Raw genomic sequence first — 13,479 nt, 5'->3', positions numbered from 1 at the left:
TTTATCTATTCTACACAACAGATATCTTCATAAACACAACAAATCCAAGGCTAATGTAAAACCATTTAAAAGAAAACTCCAAAAATGAACAACTGAGTAAGATTGATTCATTTTCGCTGAGAAAAAAATCAATAGCAGATACTTTGTTGGGTCAAGGTGGCACAGCCGGCATAATACAGCCTCAAAACTTAGCGAGGCAAAAAACTGCCTTAGTTTACCTAAAAAGATTACTTAAACCAAAATTCTAGATTAATAATGTAGCTTCCAACTGTGATTATTCAGGCATATCATGATTATACATATATATATAAATGTAATTTGCTGAAAACTTGGTCTCAAACTGGCTTCAAAAACACTGCAAAAGCCATCGGTAGGCTTGAGAACAGCTGATAAAACTAGGAATGTATCAGACACAGCTGGGGTCATCAGGTAATGTCACTGAAAGCTGAAGCTGCTCTGGTCTAAGTGCAGTGATCATCACTATCAATCACACTTCTCTATCTTACGAGGAATTCCAAAGATGACTTTACTTACAATTACAAAGGTGCAGTTGGAAATATCGCGGTTACAGAATACAACTCATCATAAGTACTCTGTCAGAAAGGAGGAATTTTTTCAATGAAACAACTGACTGCAAAAATGGTGTTCCTTTATTCACAAACACACAGCAATTTTTCTGTTCTAGGTCTAATTCGCTTTTAGACTGAGGTTTTTTTGGTTCTTTTTCCAAAAAACCCTTTTTGACTTCTATTATTGACATATGGCATTACACTAATGATAGAATGACAAAAAAAACATTGCTGTCCATCCTATACTGAAAAAAAAATAAATACCAAAAATATATTTTGCATCAGGGGCATAAATGCTATGAAATATGGAAATCGTTATAATCATGTCCTCCGCCTTGAAATTTTTAATAAATGCAGCTTGCTGTGAACAGACTGACACTTTGACACACTTGGCATTGTCCTTTTTTTTTTTTAAGATATTGCTTCTGACTAAATAAAATCTGTTTTGACCTACTCACATTTCAATAACTAATTTGAAGAAGTCAAAAATCTACATTTTATCAAATTTGTGTAATAATAAGAACAGGTATCTTAAGTATAATTTAACCACTGAAGAAACATAATATACCCAAGGTCCTTTCAGTAGCTCTCACTCAACAAGTAGTACAGGACCATACAGCTTCCTCAAAGAGCTGAATGCTGTGTGGGAACTGAAACGGGCAGCCACTGTCCAGTGTCAGGGAGCCAACCCAGTAACGTGCACAATCCCTTAATGCCAAGTTCAGTTCAGAAGAGCACAACATACAATAAAATGCCTATCATCATTTTTAATACAGCTAAACAAACAGTATTTTGTGGACACACAAGAGAAAACTTTTGTGAGTCAGATATCTTAAAAAACCTATTTCTTTGTTGGATGCTACTGATTAAACACAAGTTATTTTTACACGAATCTACATAACATGGTAATATACCTATGTATTTTTTAAAAAAGTACTAAGACTCAAAACATGTGGAATGTTTAACTTTCCAATGTGTTTTTCTTAATTTTCAGGAATATCTCTTTCAGAAACACAAACATACAGACTCATTCACTCAACGGCATGAACGTCATTCTCTTTTTTGCTGTATCAGTGATAATGGATTTTTCATCAAGAAAACCCAAACCCAGGCACCGAGAATTAACTGGGCAACAGACTAGTATTTGAGAGTTCCAGCACAGAATGCAGCAAGAGTCCAGCTATCGTAACTTCTCCCCACCAGACCACTTCTACTTCAGATAATCTCCTGTTTATATCTACCTTTGTTTAACTTACAAGATATCATTAAGTAGTCTTCAGATGTACTCTTGCCATCGTCATCGTCTTCTGTTTTTATAGTCACTGTGGAGCCAGGAACAGTACCAGCCCCTTGAATGACTGCTTCAGAATCTGAGTTCGTTACGAGAACTTCTTCTGAAACCATTGTAGGCGAGTTGGCTCCTGACACAGAGTCTTGCACCACATGCTCCAGATGTCCATCAGGACCCGTAACAAGGTCAGCCACAAAAACCTGATCAGGAACTCTAACGGTTTCTGTTATTAGATCAGAAGTCAAAACATGATCACTGGTATCTAAAGCTTCTTCAATAGCAACATCAGCTTCCAAAACGGAATCGGGAACAATTACACCTTCTGTTACAACATCAGTTTCAGTGATGATGTCAGGTCCTTGGACAACTTCAGCTGCTAAGCCATGATCAAGAGTTATTCCATCATCGGTAACAACATCAGAAACTAGGACAGCTTCGGGGACTGATACAACAATATGGTCTCCATCAATGTGAGCAGTGCCAGCCATTCCAGCCACTATGAAACAATTACGAGTGAGGAGAAAAGTGTTAAAATTAGCACATTAGCAATTACTTTATCTGAGGAATGGAATAATTGCATAGATAAGTTAAACACAGATGTACTAATCTGTTACATTTCAAGAACCTACATTTTGCATTTCACGCAATAAAGACTATCCAAAGCAGCCTGTATTCTTTAAAATAAGAAAAACAAAACATGCCACTTCTTTAAAACATAATGTGGAGTTTGCCCCAGAGTTAGATTTTACAATGCTGATATGCTAAAAACTACAGGCCAGTTTGCAATTTCACCTTTTTCTAAATTCCAGTTAGAAAAGGTTTGATTACAGCAGCAATTTGAACCTTCACCTTTACTGAAATACCCTAAAGGAGAACTGGAGACAGCAATCAAGGCAAGCACACAAAAGCTCAGATGTTGTTTACATCTGTACTGGATGTTAGTTACATCTCCTGTATGTTGGAGGTGTAACAACCAGTCAATGGGATTTCAAGCAGAAGCACACGCACCACAAAACCACTGAACTCCAGATAACATTTTCTGTCTCATCTAGAGCACTTTGGGCCACAGACTTAACTACTTCTTTTTTTTTTTCCAGAATTACTTCAATATTTTGGAATAAGTGACTATTTCAAGATCAGTAACCAAAGTATACAAAGACATATTATACACCACCTTACATTTTGAATTTTCTCAAAAAACTCATGCAAACAGCATTTATATTAGTCAACTCCACATCTTTATATCATTTCTAAACGTACAGCAAAAATCTGAAAAACAGTCTTGATTTTATTCATTATTTTTAATAGTTAAAATGTTTACCAAAATCCTGCATAATCATAGTGTGAGGCATTTTGGATTCTTGTGTTTGCAGCCCAAGGCTTCCACCACCTGGATCCATATTCAGCTAAGTGTATTCACAAATAACTGCAAGAAAAGCAAAACCAGAATTTATGTTCAACAGTGTTATTGTGCTGATTCACTTCACTGGATTAACGTGTCACACTGACAAACACAGAGAAGTATTTATTCAAAACTTCAAGAAAAAAGCAAGCAGTATTTCACACCATTCACTTCGCTTTATTCTTTTGGGTTTATACTTTTTGGACATAAAATCCTGAAAATGTTTCCATCCATAAGTAGTTCTACAATAATCAAACAAATCCCACATGCAAGTGAAACCAAACAAGTCAGTATTCTTGCTCAGGACTTAAAAGTGTTTTTTACTGAAGTCGTTGCTTACTGCCTGGCCTAGAACAGTTCCATTTATATTCTGTAGAACTCAACTGGAAAGTGTTCTCTACTTACCTTCACCACGCAAAGGTAGAGACCTCAACATTACTTTATTTCTAGGAGCAGTAAGCACAAGAAATGCCTAAATCTTCAATTTCCCCACTGAAAACTGAACATTAAAATATTTTTGCAGTTTTATCAGACTACCTCCATAGGGTAACAGCTCACTGACTGACTGCAAAGATCTCACCTGCAATACCAGCAGTAGCATCAGGCCACAGTAACAAAACAATATGACATGTTAGTAAACAATGAACCTAGTTACAGGTCACTTACTATCTAGAAGCAGAAACTTTGTCAAGAAGCAAATTAACGTTGTCTTAAACAAACTGTAGCTGTCTGTAAAGCAAGAAATGCAAGTTGGACATCAACAGCGCACACATGCCATTACTAACTACTTGCCTTACCATAATAACATATATCAGCAACTATGCTTGAAGAAGTCACCTTTGCTCTACCCCTGTCTGTATATACCCTTTAACTAATTACCCAGACTGGTGATCACGGATGTGTGGAGCACCGAAGAAAGTTGAGAATTGTATTGGGAGTATCGATTTTTCAGATTCTTTCAGAGTTTTTCACGTTGGTTGACATTTTATTTCAAAACCATCAGGTTATTCTACAAATCTTAACTTCCCACACCGTCCCTTCTGTGCTGCCTCATTTCTGCTGCCAGGAAAAAGCCGCTCCTATGCAGCTATGTGCAATATCCCTCTAATAGAAAACTGATCCTTTAAAGCTTCTGACCAAACCAACCCGCCAACTCTCTGTATCTTCCCGCTGTTCTCCTTCACTGTTACATCTTTAGCTTCATTTTCTTCCTTTTCTTTTGTTTCTGACAATTGCTTTGTTCCTTTGACTCTTCTAATTCCCCTTAATGCTTAGGGGCTTCTGTTTCCCTATTTCTCTTTTGTCAGACTTGCCTATTTTCCTCAGTCTCTTGAAATTGCACCAGTTCCTCACGCCGTGCCACACAGCCATGCCAGCTTTACTCTCAGTTTTACCACTGAGATTCTCGCATTCATTAAAATGCAATTCCAATTACATCCAAGGATTTTCACACATGGAGAGTAAGTGTTGAGCTTCTCACTGAACTCATTTTTACCAAGATCTCCCTTTCTGGCATCATACCTGTCAGGAGGATGCTCAATCTCTTTCCTAAGGTACAGCTACACAAACTTGCTTCCAGAGAAAGAGAAAGCATGTAACATTTGACAGAGTGTTTCCATAAAACACAAGGGAGACGGATAAATTAGCATTCCTCCATGTTACATGCATTGCTACTATGCATTAAAGTGTGGGGATTCTGAATTATTTTGCAATTTGCTGCAACCCAAAAGATTTTTACACAAGTTCTGAGTGCAGATGAAGTGACTCCATACAAGCAGCTACAGGAATATGCAGACAGCAAGGCTTTCATAGGTGAACAATCTCTAGCTTAAAAAAAATCTCCGTTACACAAGACTAAAATCTTGTACTTTGCTGCCCTCTCATATCCAAGAATTGGAAATAAGTGACAGTATCACACAGAAAACGCAGTTTCAGGAGCTGTGGGAAGTGAATGCAGAATAAGAGCTCAAGTCAGAACCACCTGGGGCTGGGTGATGCAGAGATGAATAGGGAAGTACAAATGCTTTTAAGAGCAAGTCTCAAAAATATGGTACTTGTACTGTTGTACTACTAACCTTGATTTTGCTCTTCTCATAAAAAGTTAACCTCTATCCTACTGCAAGAATTTGTTTAAATCTGCTCACCTAAATCTGAAACATGACAGAAACTTGAAGTACTTTGTGGTATGGCACATTTGACAACCCTACTGCAATGAAATACACCACAATAGTTAAGAGCTAACATAGTCAAGCAAGGAGAATAATAAAATAAGCCAAGCCATAAGAATAAACGGCTGAAGTGCCTGAAACCTCTGAGATACCTCTAAGCCAGAATCAAGGGACCCAGAAGGAGTGAGCACCTAACACAACTCACACTATCGCACTAATCCAGAAGTAAACTAAACTTTGCACTAGCCGTGACATTAACTTCTCTTAAAACATGAAGCTCTATCGATAACAGGCACCAGAGTCCATGGTAAAAGAACCTAAAAACTGAACAGATCAAAGCATCTTAACGCCAGTTACTACGTCTACTGCAACACTCGTGGCTCACCAGAACTGACAGCACCGGATCCTTGGTACCAAACCAAGCCGCCATGGAGGAGGGAGATGCTGGCACTCTGTCAGCGCAAGGGCCGCGCCGCGCTGGGCTGACCCGCAGGCTCAGGCGGGCTCTACCTGTCAGGCACCAGGCTCGGTCTGCACATGGAAACTGATGCTCCAGACGTCATTCGCGCCAGGCAGAGAGCCACCAAGGTGAGATGATGGGAAAAGTCAATTCTGGTGCTACGTTGCCTTGGGTCCTTTTTTATGACTGTGTTAAACGCCTTCACTTCAGCAGGCGACGCAGAATTCCTACTCTGTGCAGGCCAAGGCACACATGCCAGGTGGGTACGATTCTGTCTTTGGGATTTTTTCATATGAAAAAATACAAAACGGTAACAAATAATCTTAAAGAGAAAGAAGTAGCATGTGGAAAACACAATCCAGGCTTACTGCATCTTCATTGTCGAGGAAGGAACTGAGCAGAGATTATTCCTGCTTTTATACTCTTGAAATCCTCAAGCGAAGGAAGCAGCAAGCAGTCCACCACGATGGCAATTTCAAGAAAAAGTCATCGATCCACCCCAAGGAGGTCTCAACTTAACTGAGAACACAAAAGAACCAAAGAACTTGTATCACCTAGTGTCACTATCAGCCTTTCAACACTCTCTCCCCATGTTATTTGCCCAAATCTACTTCTCTCAAATTGTCTTTAAATCTACAATACTAATTCTTGGGGACGACAACGACGTAACATTCTCCTTGCAGAGCTACAAGGATTCTCGAATGTAATTCCTTGATGGTGCCATAACAGAGTTAGTTAGTTCCACAGACCAGCAGCTATTATAAAAACACAAGTCAAACATTATCAATGAGGAAAGTAGTCAAGGATTTAACGAAGCCAATTCTACCCATATAATCAAATTTCAATGTAGTTTTAAGTTTTAGCTCCAAAACAAAATTCTTTCACCATTGTATGAATTATAAAGCAGCTTCAGAACCTTCATGCAATGTTCTATCACTCCGAAATTGTTGTCACAGCCATCTGAAACTCTTAAGGTAGCTAATGAATACTGGCTATTACAGAATAAGACACAGCCTGTAGACCATAAATGGCTAATTTAATATAGCAATTTCAGAATTAATGCAATACTCTACCATTTCCTGACCACAGCCTTTACACTCAGATAATCCTTCTTTTTTAATGTAAATGGATAAAAAAATTATCTTAAATTATATAAATCTGAGATTACAGGAAGAATATGCTAAGGCTTTTCTTCCTTCTTAATAAGCAATTTAATTTATTTTCAAGTTATATAATTAGATGCCTAAATATATTACATACTGTGCTACATAGAAAATTCAATACAAAGTAAGACTACAATTTTAATTTAAATTAAAATTTCTGCAAAGAAAGCAAATTATCACTAAAAGGAGTATTTTCCCAGCAGCTCACAGGACTATAAAAATTACCAAAGTTATGGGATGGCGCCTTCTGTGCACGCAGTACTATGAGTACCTTTAACTTCCACTAAAAACAGAGGCAGATGATGACACACTAGCAATAAACATGCTGAAGCTGTACCTCGGTTGATGCAGCCGGTACCTCACCATTACTTAAGTGTACTCTTCTACATCCTCAATGCGGGTGAAGGACAGAGTTGCATCAACTATGCAGTCAGAGTTTTGAGGTTTTCTTTATATCTACTTTTGTGTCTTAAAGAAATGCCGTGACAGCAGGAAAACCCCTTACTGCTAACGCTGGAACAACTAACAACAGCCAAGGCCCACGATTCTGCTACAACTCATTGGCTCATAGATTTCAGCAGTGCAGATCATTTTATTTCACACACTACAAATGCATGTAAATCTTATTGTTGGAAATAGCAAAAAAATGTAGTGCAGGGATTAACTGTGGTTCTTCACAGCTTCTTTCTGTAGTACACCACGTTATATGCCCATACAATCAGAGAAGAACTGGTCCAATCATATGTTTTAAAAAAGGACAGAGAAGTAAAGCAGAAAGTCACAATTCTGTATAGTTATAATCCTAAACTCATCCATACCTCTCTTGCCTCTAACTATTAAATCTCAAGTTTTTCCTCTCAGTTCCCCTCCTCTGTGTATTGAGAAGAAAATACTGTGAAAACGCTTTATTAGCATCAGCCAATAAAATAGTATCACTTTACAACATTCCATTAATATTTTAATTGATTTTTTTTTAAATTATAGCGTGCTATCTTGCACCAGGAAGGAGTAAATTACCATCAGATCCCAAAATGAAGAATTTCATGAAACCTAAACGGAGACTCCCAGAGCAGTGTCTCAGCGCTAAATTTTAAAAATATGTATGTATCTGATATTGTTTTGCTTTTTTGAAAAATATAGTTCTCTTTCTAACTAGCTTCAGGAGAAGGTTGATTTTAACCTATTTCAGTTCTTTATGCCAAAGCTCTTCCTTAGACAGGGCTCAGCTGAGACCAGGCAATGAATTGTAGAGTGAAAAAAGGGACATATGACCTCTCTGTCTATGGGCAGGAGCACTACTATAAACTACTACTGTAAACTGTATTTTTTAAAATCAAAGATAATGGTTGGCAGTTTGGGACTACCTAAGAACACACACTTAAAATAGCAACACTCAATTGAAAAACTGGTAAAGGCCGAGGCCCTTATAAACATTGCTCTTAGTAAACACATTGATTTATTCTTAGCTTACTCTTCATAATATAACCATTAAGATTTTAATTTTCTTTGAGAAAGCTCTCAGAAAGCACCCTAAATTGAGAGATCTTCAGCAAAGTATTTTAAGGAGGAGGGAAAAAAATAAATGCCTCAGCACTTCTATCCTTCCCAGGAAAAAAAAGGGTGTCGTTCTTGCACCCAGAGGTACAATGAAGCTCCCAATCAATATGTTGGCTTCCAGGCACTGTTGCCATATTTAAAATTTTTATAATGTAAAAAATGTTTCCACAAAATGCCAATCACAACTTAATAAATCTACATACATAAAGAGCCCGTATTTAATACATTTTGTTATATCCTAAATAGCGTGGTCCTGCAAATGCTAAGCATCTCCCCAGTTTACACAAACAATTATTCCCAAGATGTTCGGGTGATACGTTTTCACACAAAGCATATTTGCGCCATCAGCCTTTAAGCGCTCATTTAAAATAGTGAATTTCTTCTAAATAACATTTAAGTCTTATTTACACGTAATAAAGTAAAACACAACATCATACTTTGTCAGGGCTTGCAGATATTTCTAAGCTGCAACTGACATTTTGATTAACCCAAAAGGACCAAGCTCCGATATGCAGCAATGTAACACAATAACAAACCCATATGTAGTTGAAAAATCCAAACCAGATGTTTTCTAATTATCTTATCTCTCAACATTCAAGTTCAATAAGAATACAAGAGAATTATCTTCCCCTGAATACACTTCAGGGTTTTGTGTTTTTTTCCCTGATTTTTAATGCAGCAACCAATAGAAATGCAATGAGAGACATCCTGCTTGCGCAGAAATCTTAAGCAGAAGAACCCAATTCATAAAATAACGTGCAGAACAACACAAGCCCTTTGCAGACTAAGATTGGGCATTAAAAACTAACGCATCCATTTTAAAGTCCTTTATTGCGGTCACCTACAAAGCATCCACGCTCCAAACCCATTTAAAATGACAAAGTCAAAACCAGTGAATGACAGTTTGTCTTACTGCCTGAAACGCGCTTAAGGCTCTTAAATAAATTAATAAAACGGATGAATTTACATCCACGGTTACATCCGCAGCAGTAACAGAACCTCCCGTAACAGAAATCGCAGGCGGAGAATGGCGACCCGCACCGCAGAGCCGGGCTGCCCGCGGCTCCGGCTGCCGCACTCGGCACGGGACCCGCGGCAGGGGCACCGCGGCGGGGCTGCGCGGCTGCGGAGCAGCGCGGCGGGTCGCGGCAGCGCAGCGCGGCTCTCCCGCGCGTGCTCGCGGAGCGGGCGCGCCGCCGGGCGGCGGGAGCGCGGCGGTGGCGGGGCGGGCGGGCCCGCAGCGCCGGCCGGGCAGCCCGGCGCCGAGCCTCCCCCGCCCGCCTGACTCAGCCGTGGAGCGGCCGGCGGCGGCGCCGGACGCGCCATCCCCGGTGCTGGGCCGAGGCGCGCCGCGGACAGCGGTGCCTCCGCGCCGGGGGAGGAGGCGGCAGAGGGAGGAGTGGAAGCGCTGAGACAAAGGAGCCCGCGGACGGCGCAGGGCGGCGGCGCAGCCGGGGGCCGCCGCCCGCAGCCGGGGCGCGGGGAAGGGGCCGCCGCACCCCGCGGCCTCCCCTCGGCGCAGCGGCCCCGTCTGTACGGCCCGGGCCGCCGCCTGACTCCGGCCCCGCGGCACCGGAGCCGGGTGTCCCGCGGCGGCCGCGGGACGGGGAGGCGGGGATAACCCCTGTCCCAGCGGCACGACGGCCCGCGGAGCCGCAGCCTTCCCCGCCCCGCCGGCCGACATCTTGTTTTCCGCCATTTTCTGGCCGCCCGAAAAGGCCCCTCAGCCGCAGGGCCCGCCGCTGACTCCCGCCCGCACCCACCAGGCGCGGCAGCAGCCGGCGAGGGCCGAGGCTCGCCCACCCGCCGAGGGGCGGCCGCGGCCGGGGCCCGCCGAGGGCCGCGGCGGCGCCGGCAGGCCTCGGGCGCGGCCTGCGTTGAGGCCTAGCCGCCTCCATTGTCCCCATCCCCGCCGGCCCGGCTCCGACGCCTCCGCTCACCTGTGCGGGTCCCCGCGCCGGGCGGCCGCGCCGCGGGCTGGGGCCCGGGGCGGGGGGGGCTCGGGCCGCAGGACTCCGCCGCCGCCGCCGCGGCCTGGCATTCGGGTCCGCCGGGCCCGGGCCTGCACCAATCACAGGCTGGGCCGGGCGGCGGGGCGCGAGCGCGCGCGGCCTGCTCCCCTCCCCCCGCCGCCCGCTCGCCGCCGGCCTCGCGGCGGCCGCCGCACGTCAGCGCGCGCCGAGCAGGCGCACCCGCCGCGCCGCGCCCGCTGCCCGCGCGCTGCCCGCGCCGCCGGGAACAGCCGCTCCTCCGTCAGGGGCGACACCCGGTGTAACGGTCAGGGCGGCCGTCGGCCCCAGGGCGGAAAGGCGCGGGCTGCGTCAGCCGTGAGCGTTACCGACCGAACACGGAGCGGGCCGCGCCGCTCTGCCCGCTCACGGCACCACGGCGGGGACCCGCCGTGCCTGCGGGAGGTACTGCCGGGGGGCTCCGGCACACCGCCGCGGTGATTGCCCTCTGGCTCACGGGGCCTTTCCGCAAGCGCTGGAAGGCAACGGAAAGGGACAAACGGGCAAACCCTGTGTTCACGTACACACGGTCTGCCCCGGTGTAAGGTGGCACGTTTTGGGAGTTCTTTGCCCTCTTTCTGACTCAAATCTCACTGATTTCTGCACATACACACCGGTTTCAGAGAGAATGCAAAAGCACGTGTGACACTAAGAGGGTATTGGAAATCGCAAACGAACTGGTCACAGCGTCAGCATCCTCCCACCCGCCCTTCGCTCCATCAGAAAGATGAAGGCGCCTGGTCGAGGCAGCTGTCACTGTCCTCACTTCAGTATCCTACAGTACTATGACATTACAGACATGGGCTTTGGTATTTAAAATACGTTCTTGCCAGTATTACTAGTTTCAAGGACACAATTAAAAGAAACCCCCGAAACTGCTGGCATAAATCACAGTATTTTCATCACTTTTTTTTTTCATCGTTTTGGGTATGTCTCTGAATACCAGCATCTCTATTCTTAAAAGATTCTTAGTCCTGGACTTTCACCTGCCTAGCGCAGAACTTGAGACCTCTCCTACATTTGACCTCCCTCCCCTTTTTTTTTCCTTTTAAGGGGGTAAGCAACAGAATAGTGGGGTAAAGCTGTCCATAACATGACACGCACTGAAGTAAACACAGTATTAAGAACATTCTAGTCGGTTCTTCCAGCTCTAGCAAAAGACAGACATTCTAATGAGAAAATAATTTCAAATGGATCAGTACAATTAAGGAATGAGGGGGAAAATACCTGAAAAAGGTAATCACAAAACTGAATACCTGGGGAAACGGGTGAGAGAGAATCTCACAAGGTGATACAATAAGAAAAGCAGAACTACAGAGAGATTAATTATTCCTTTCTTCAACAAAAATCCATCTGTCCTGGATTCCTCTCGAGTAATATCAAGGGAAATCTCAAAAGCAAAATGAGTATAAAATAGCAACAAGCAACAACAAGGCTATTGCCAACAGTGTGAGACAACATTCAACATCAGACCCAACATGCAAATTTGCAGAGCAAGGCTGCAATTACAAGGACAATCAATCCAAAGCATAGGTTAGAAGCACAGAACCAAAAAAACCCAAGATCACAGGAATCCAAGTATCAAAAAGCCCAGCAGCGAATCACAAAGTATGCACAAAAGCCCAAACACCACTCTGTGTATCAATTTAAACTGTTTATACTTGACAGGGAAGCAGCACATCATACCCATGACACCTAGCAGATGATGAGAATTGCTCCTCACCCTTCAGTGCAGAACACAAACCTGTCAAAGAATTACAGAGCTGCTCTGCTCTCCAGATAAGAGGCAAACAACCAAAGCACCATACGGGGCAGATGGCATATTCAAAAAGGTACCCCTTAATATTATTATTGTTGTTAGAAGTGACACCAGAGTATTTCAAGACATTTCTTCACTGTTTTGTTTCACATACAACTGCCTGATGCTAATATTGATGACCTGACCATGAGCGGTTACGTGTATCAGGAGCAGTGTCTATCTGTGTGGCTGATATCTTGCATCTCTTGATCTGCCTGAAACTAAACAGCAGACAGCAACAGTCTGATGAGGAAAGCTTCATTCTCTGTGAAACTGTATTCATTTCAATTTAAACAGCACGAGAGCATACCTTCCAGATAGCTCTCCTCTTGCCAGCACCATGCATATTTGACAGGATTGCCTTATCTCTTTCTCCTATTCCTTTTCAAAGGAGTGGTGGGATATCAAACTGAACATTCAAATTCTATGATCGCTTTCAGCTTGGCAAAGAGAGCTAGAGGTCAACAACCACCAGAGTTTGTTAAATTATGGCACTACTGGAGGTTAAGAAGTGACAGAAAAAAGGCAATTACTGACAAAATTCACTCACACATGAGGATCTGACTTTCTGGGGTCAAAATAGTTTAAACTGGTAGTCTAGGATCTAAACAGATGTGCTAACACCATTTCTATATGTTTCTGAAGATAACACAGAGAGAACAATTTTTGCTTCTCTTATTTCTGATAGAAATTGAAAAATAACTGGATGATAGTAGGATGCTTTTACTGAACATGCCTGGTCAGAGAACAGTGGGTGAGACAAGTAAAAGCAATGGCATTCTTCCATGCTCCGTCCTCTGGTGATGCCAGAGCAAGGTGCTTCTTCAAGCTGGCTGTGCAGACGTTACTAATATGAACATTTAGATTCTTTGTGCTTTAACAAGAACAGAAGATGAGGTGAAAAAGAAACAAGGGACAGCGTAAGGAGCTCATAAGCTGAGGTTGCTACATGTCCACACCCAGGGCTGAACAATAACCAGTCATTCTATCACCCAAGACCCCTCCCCAGCTGAGAAAGGGAATTGGGAAAAGCAGAGAGACTAATGGGTTGAAATTTAAACA

The 13,479-nt window shown here is 43.3% G+C and overlaps 1 protein-coding gene across 8 annotated transcripts in view; it reads right to left on the bottom strand.

The window, feature by feature from the left end:
- The window catches only part of ZNF711 (zinc finger protein 711), a 35,637-nt gene extending 25,009 nt beyond the window's left edge, over nt 1-10,628 (bottom strand). For 7 of the 8 annotated variants that reach the window (XR_011049175.1, XR_011049174.1, XR_011049176.1 and 4 more), the window contains exons 1-4: nt 10,551-10,628; nt 5,816-6,409; nt 3,182-3,286; nt 1,826-2,356 (exon numbers count right to left, since the gene is read on the bottom strand). Coding sequence is in view for 3 of the 8 variants with exons in the window: in XM_068412117.1 (XP_068268218.1) it covers nt 1,826-2,356; nt 3,182-3,260 (610 nt within the window). In the remaining 5 variants the exon portion in view is untranslated. The remainder of the gene's footprint in view (nt 1-1,825; nt 2,357-3,181; nt 3,287-5,815; nt 6,410-10,550) is intronic. The other variant, XM_068412118.1, reaches the window with a different exon arrangement.
- Between the last annotated feature and the right edge of the window lie 2,851 nt (nt 10,629-13,479).

Source organism: Nyctibius grandis, chromosome 13 (assembly GCF_013368605.1).
Source record: "Nyctibius grandis isolate bNycGra1 chromosome 13, bNycGra1.pri, whole genome shotgun sequence".
In the NCBI taxonomy this organism is placed as follows: Eukaryota; Metazoa; Chordata; class Aves; order Nyctibiiformes; family Nyctibiidae; genus Nyctibius; species Nyctibius grandis.
This window is presented reverse-complemented; position numbering and strand designations above follow the sequence as displayed.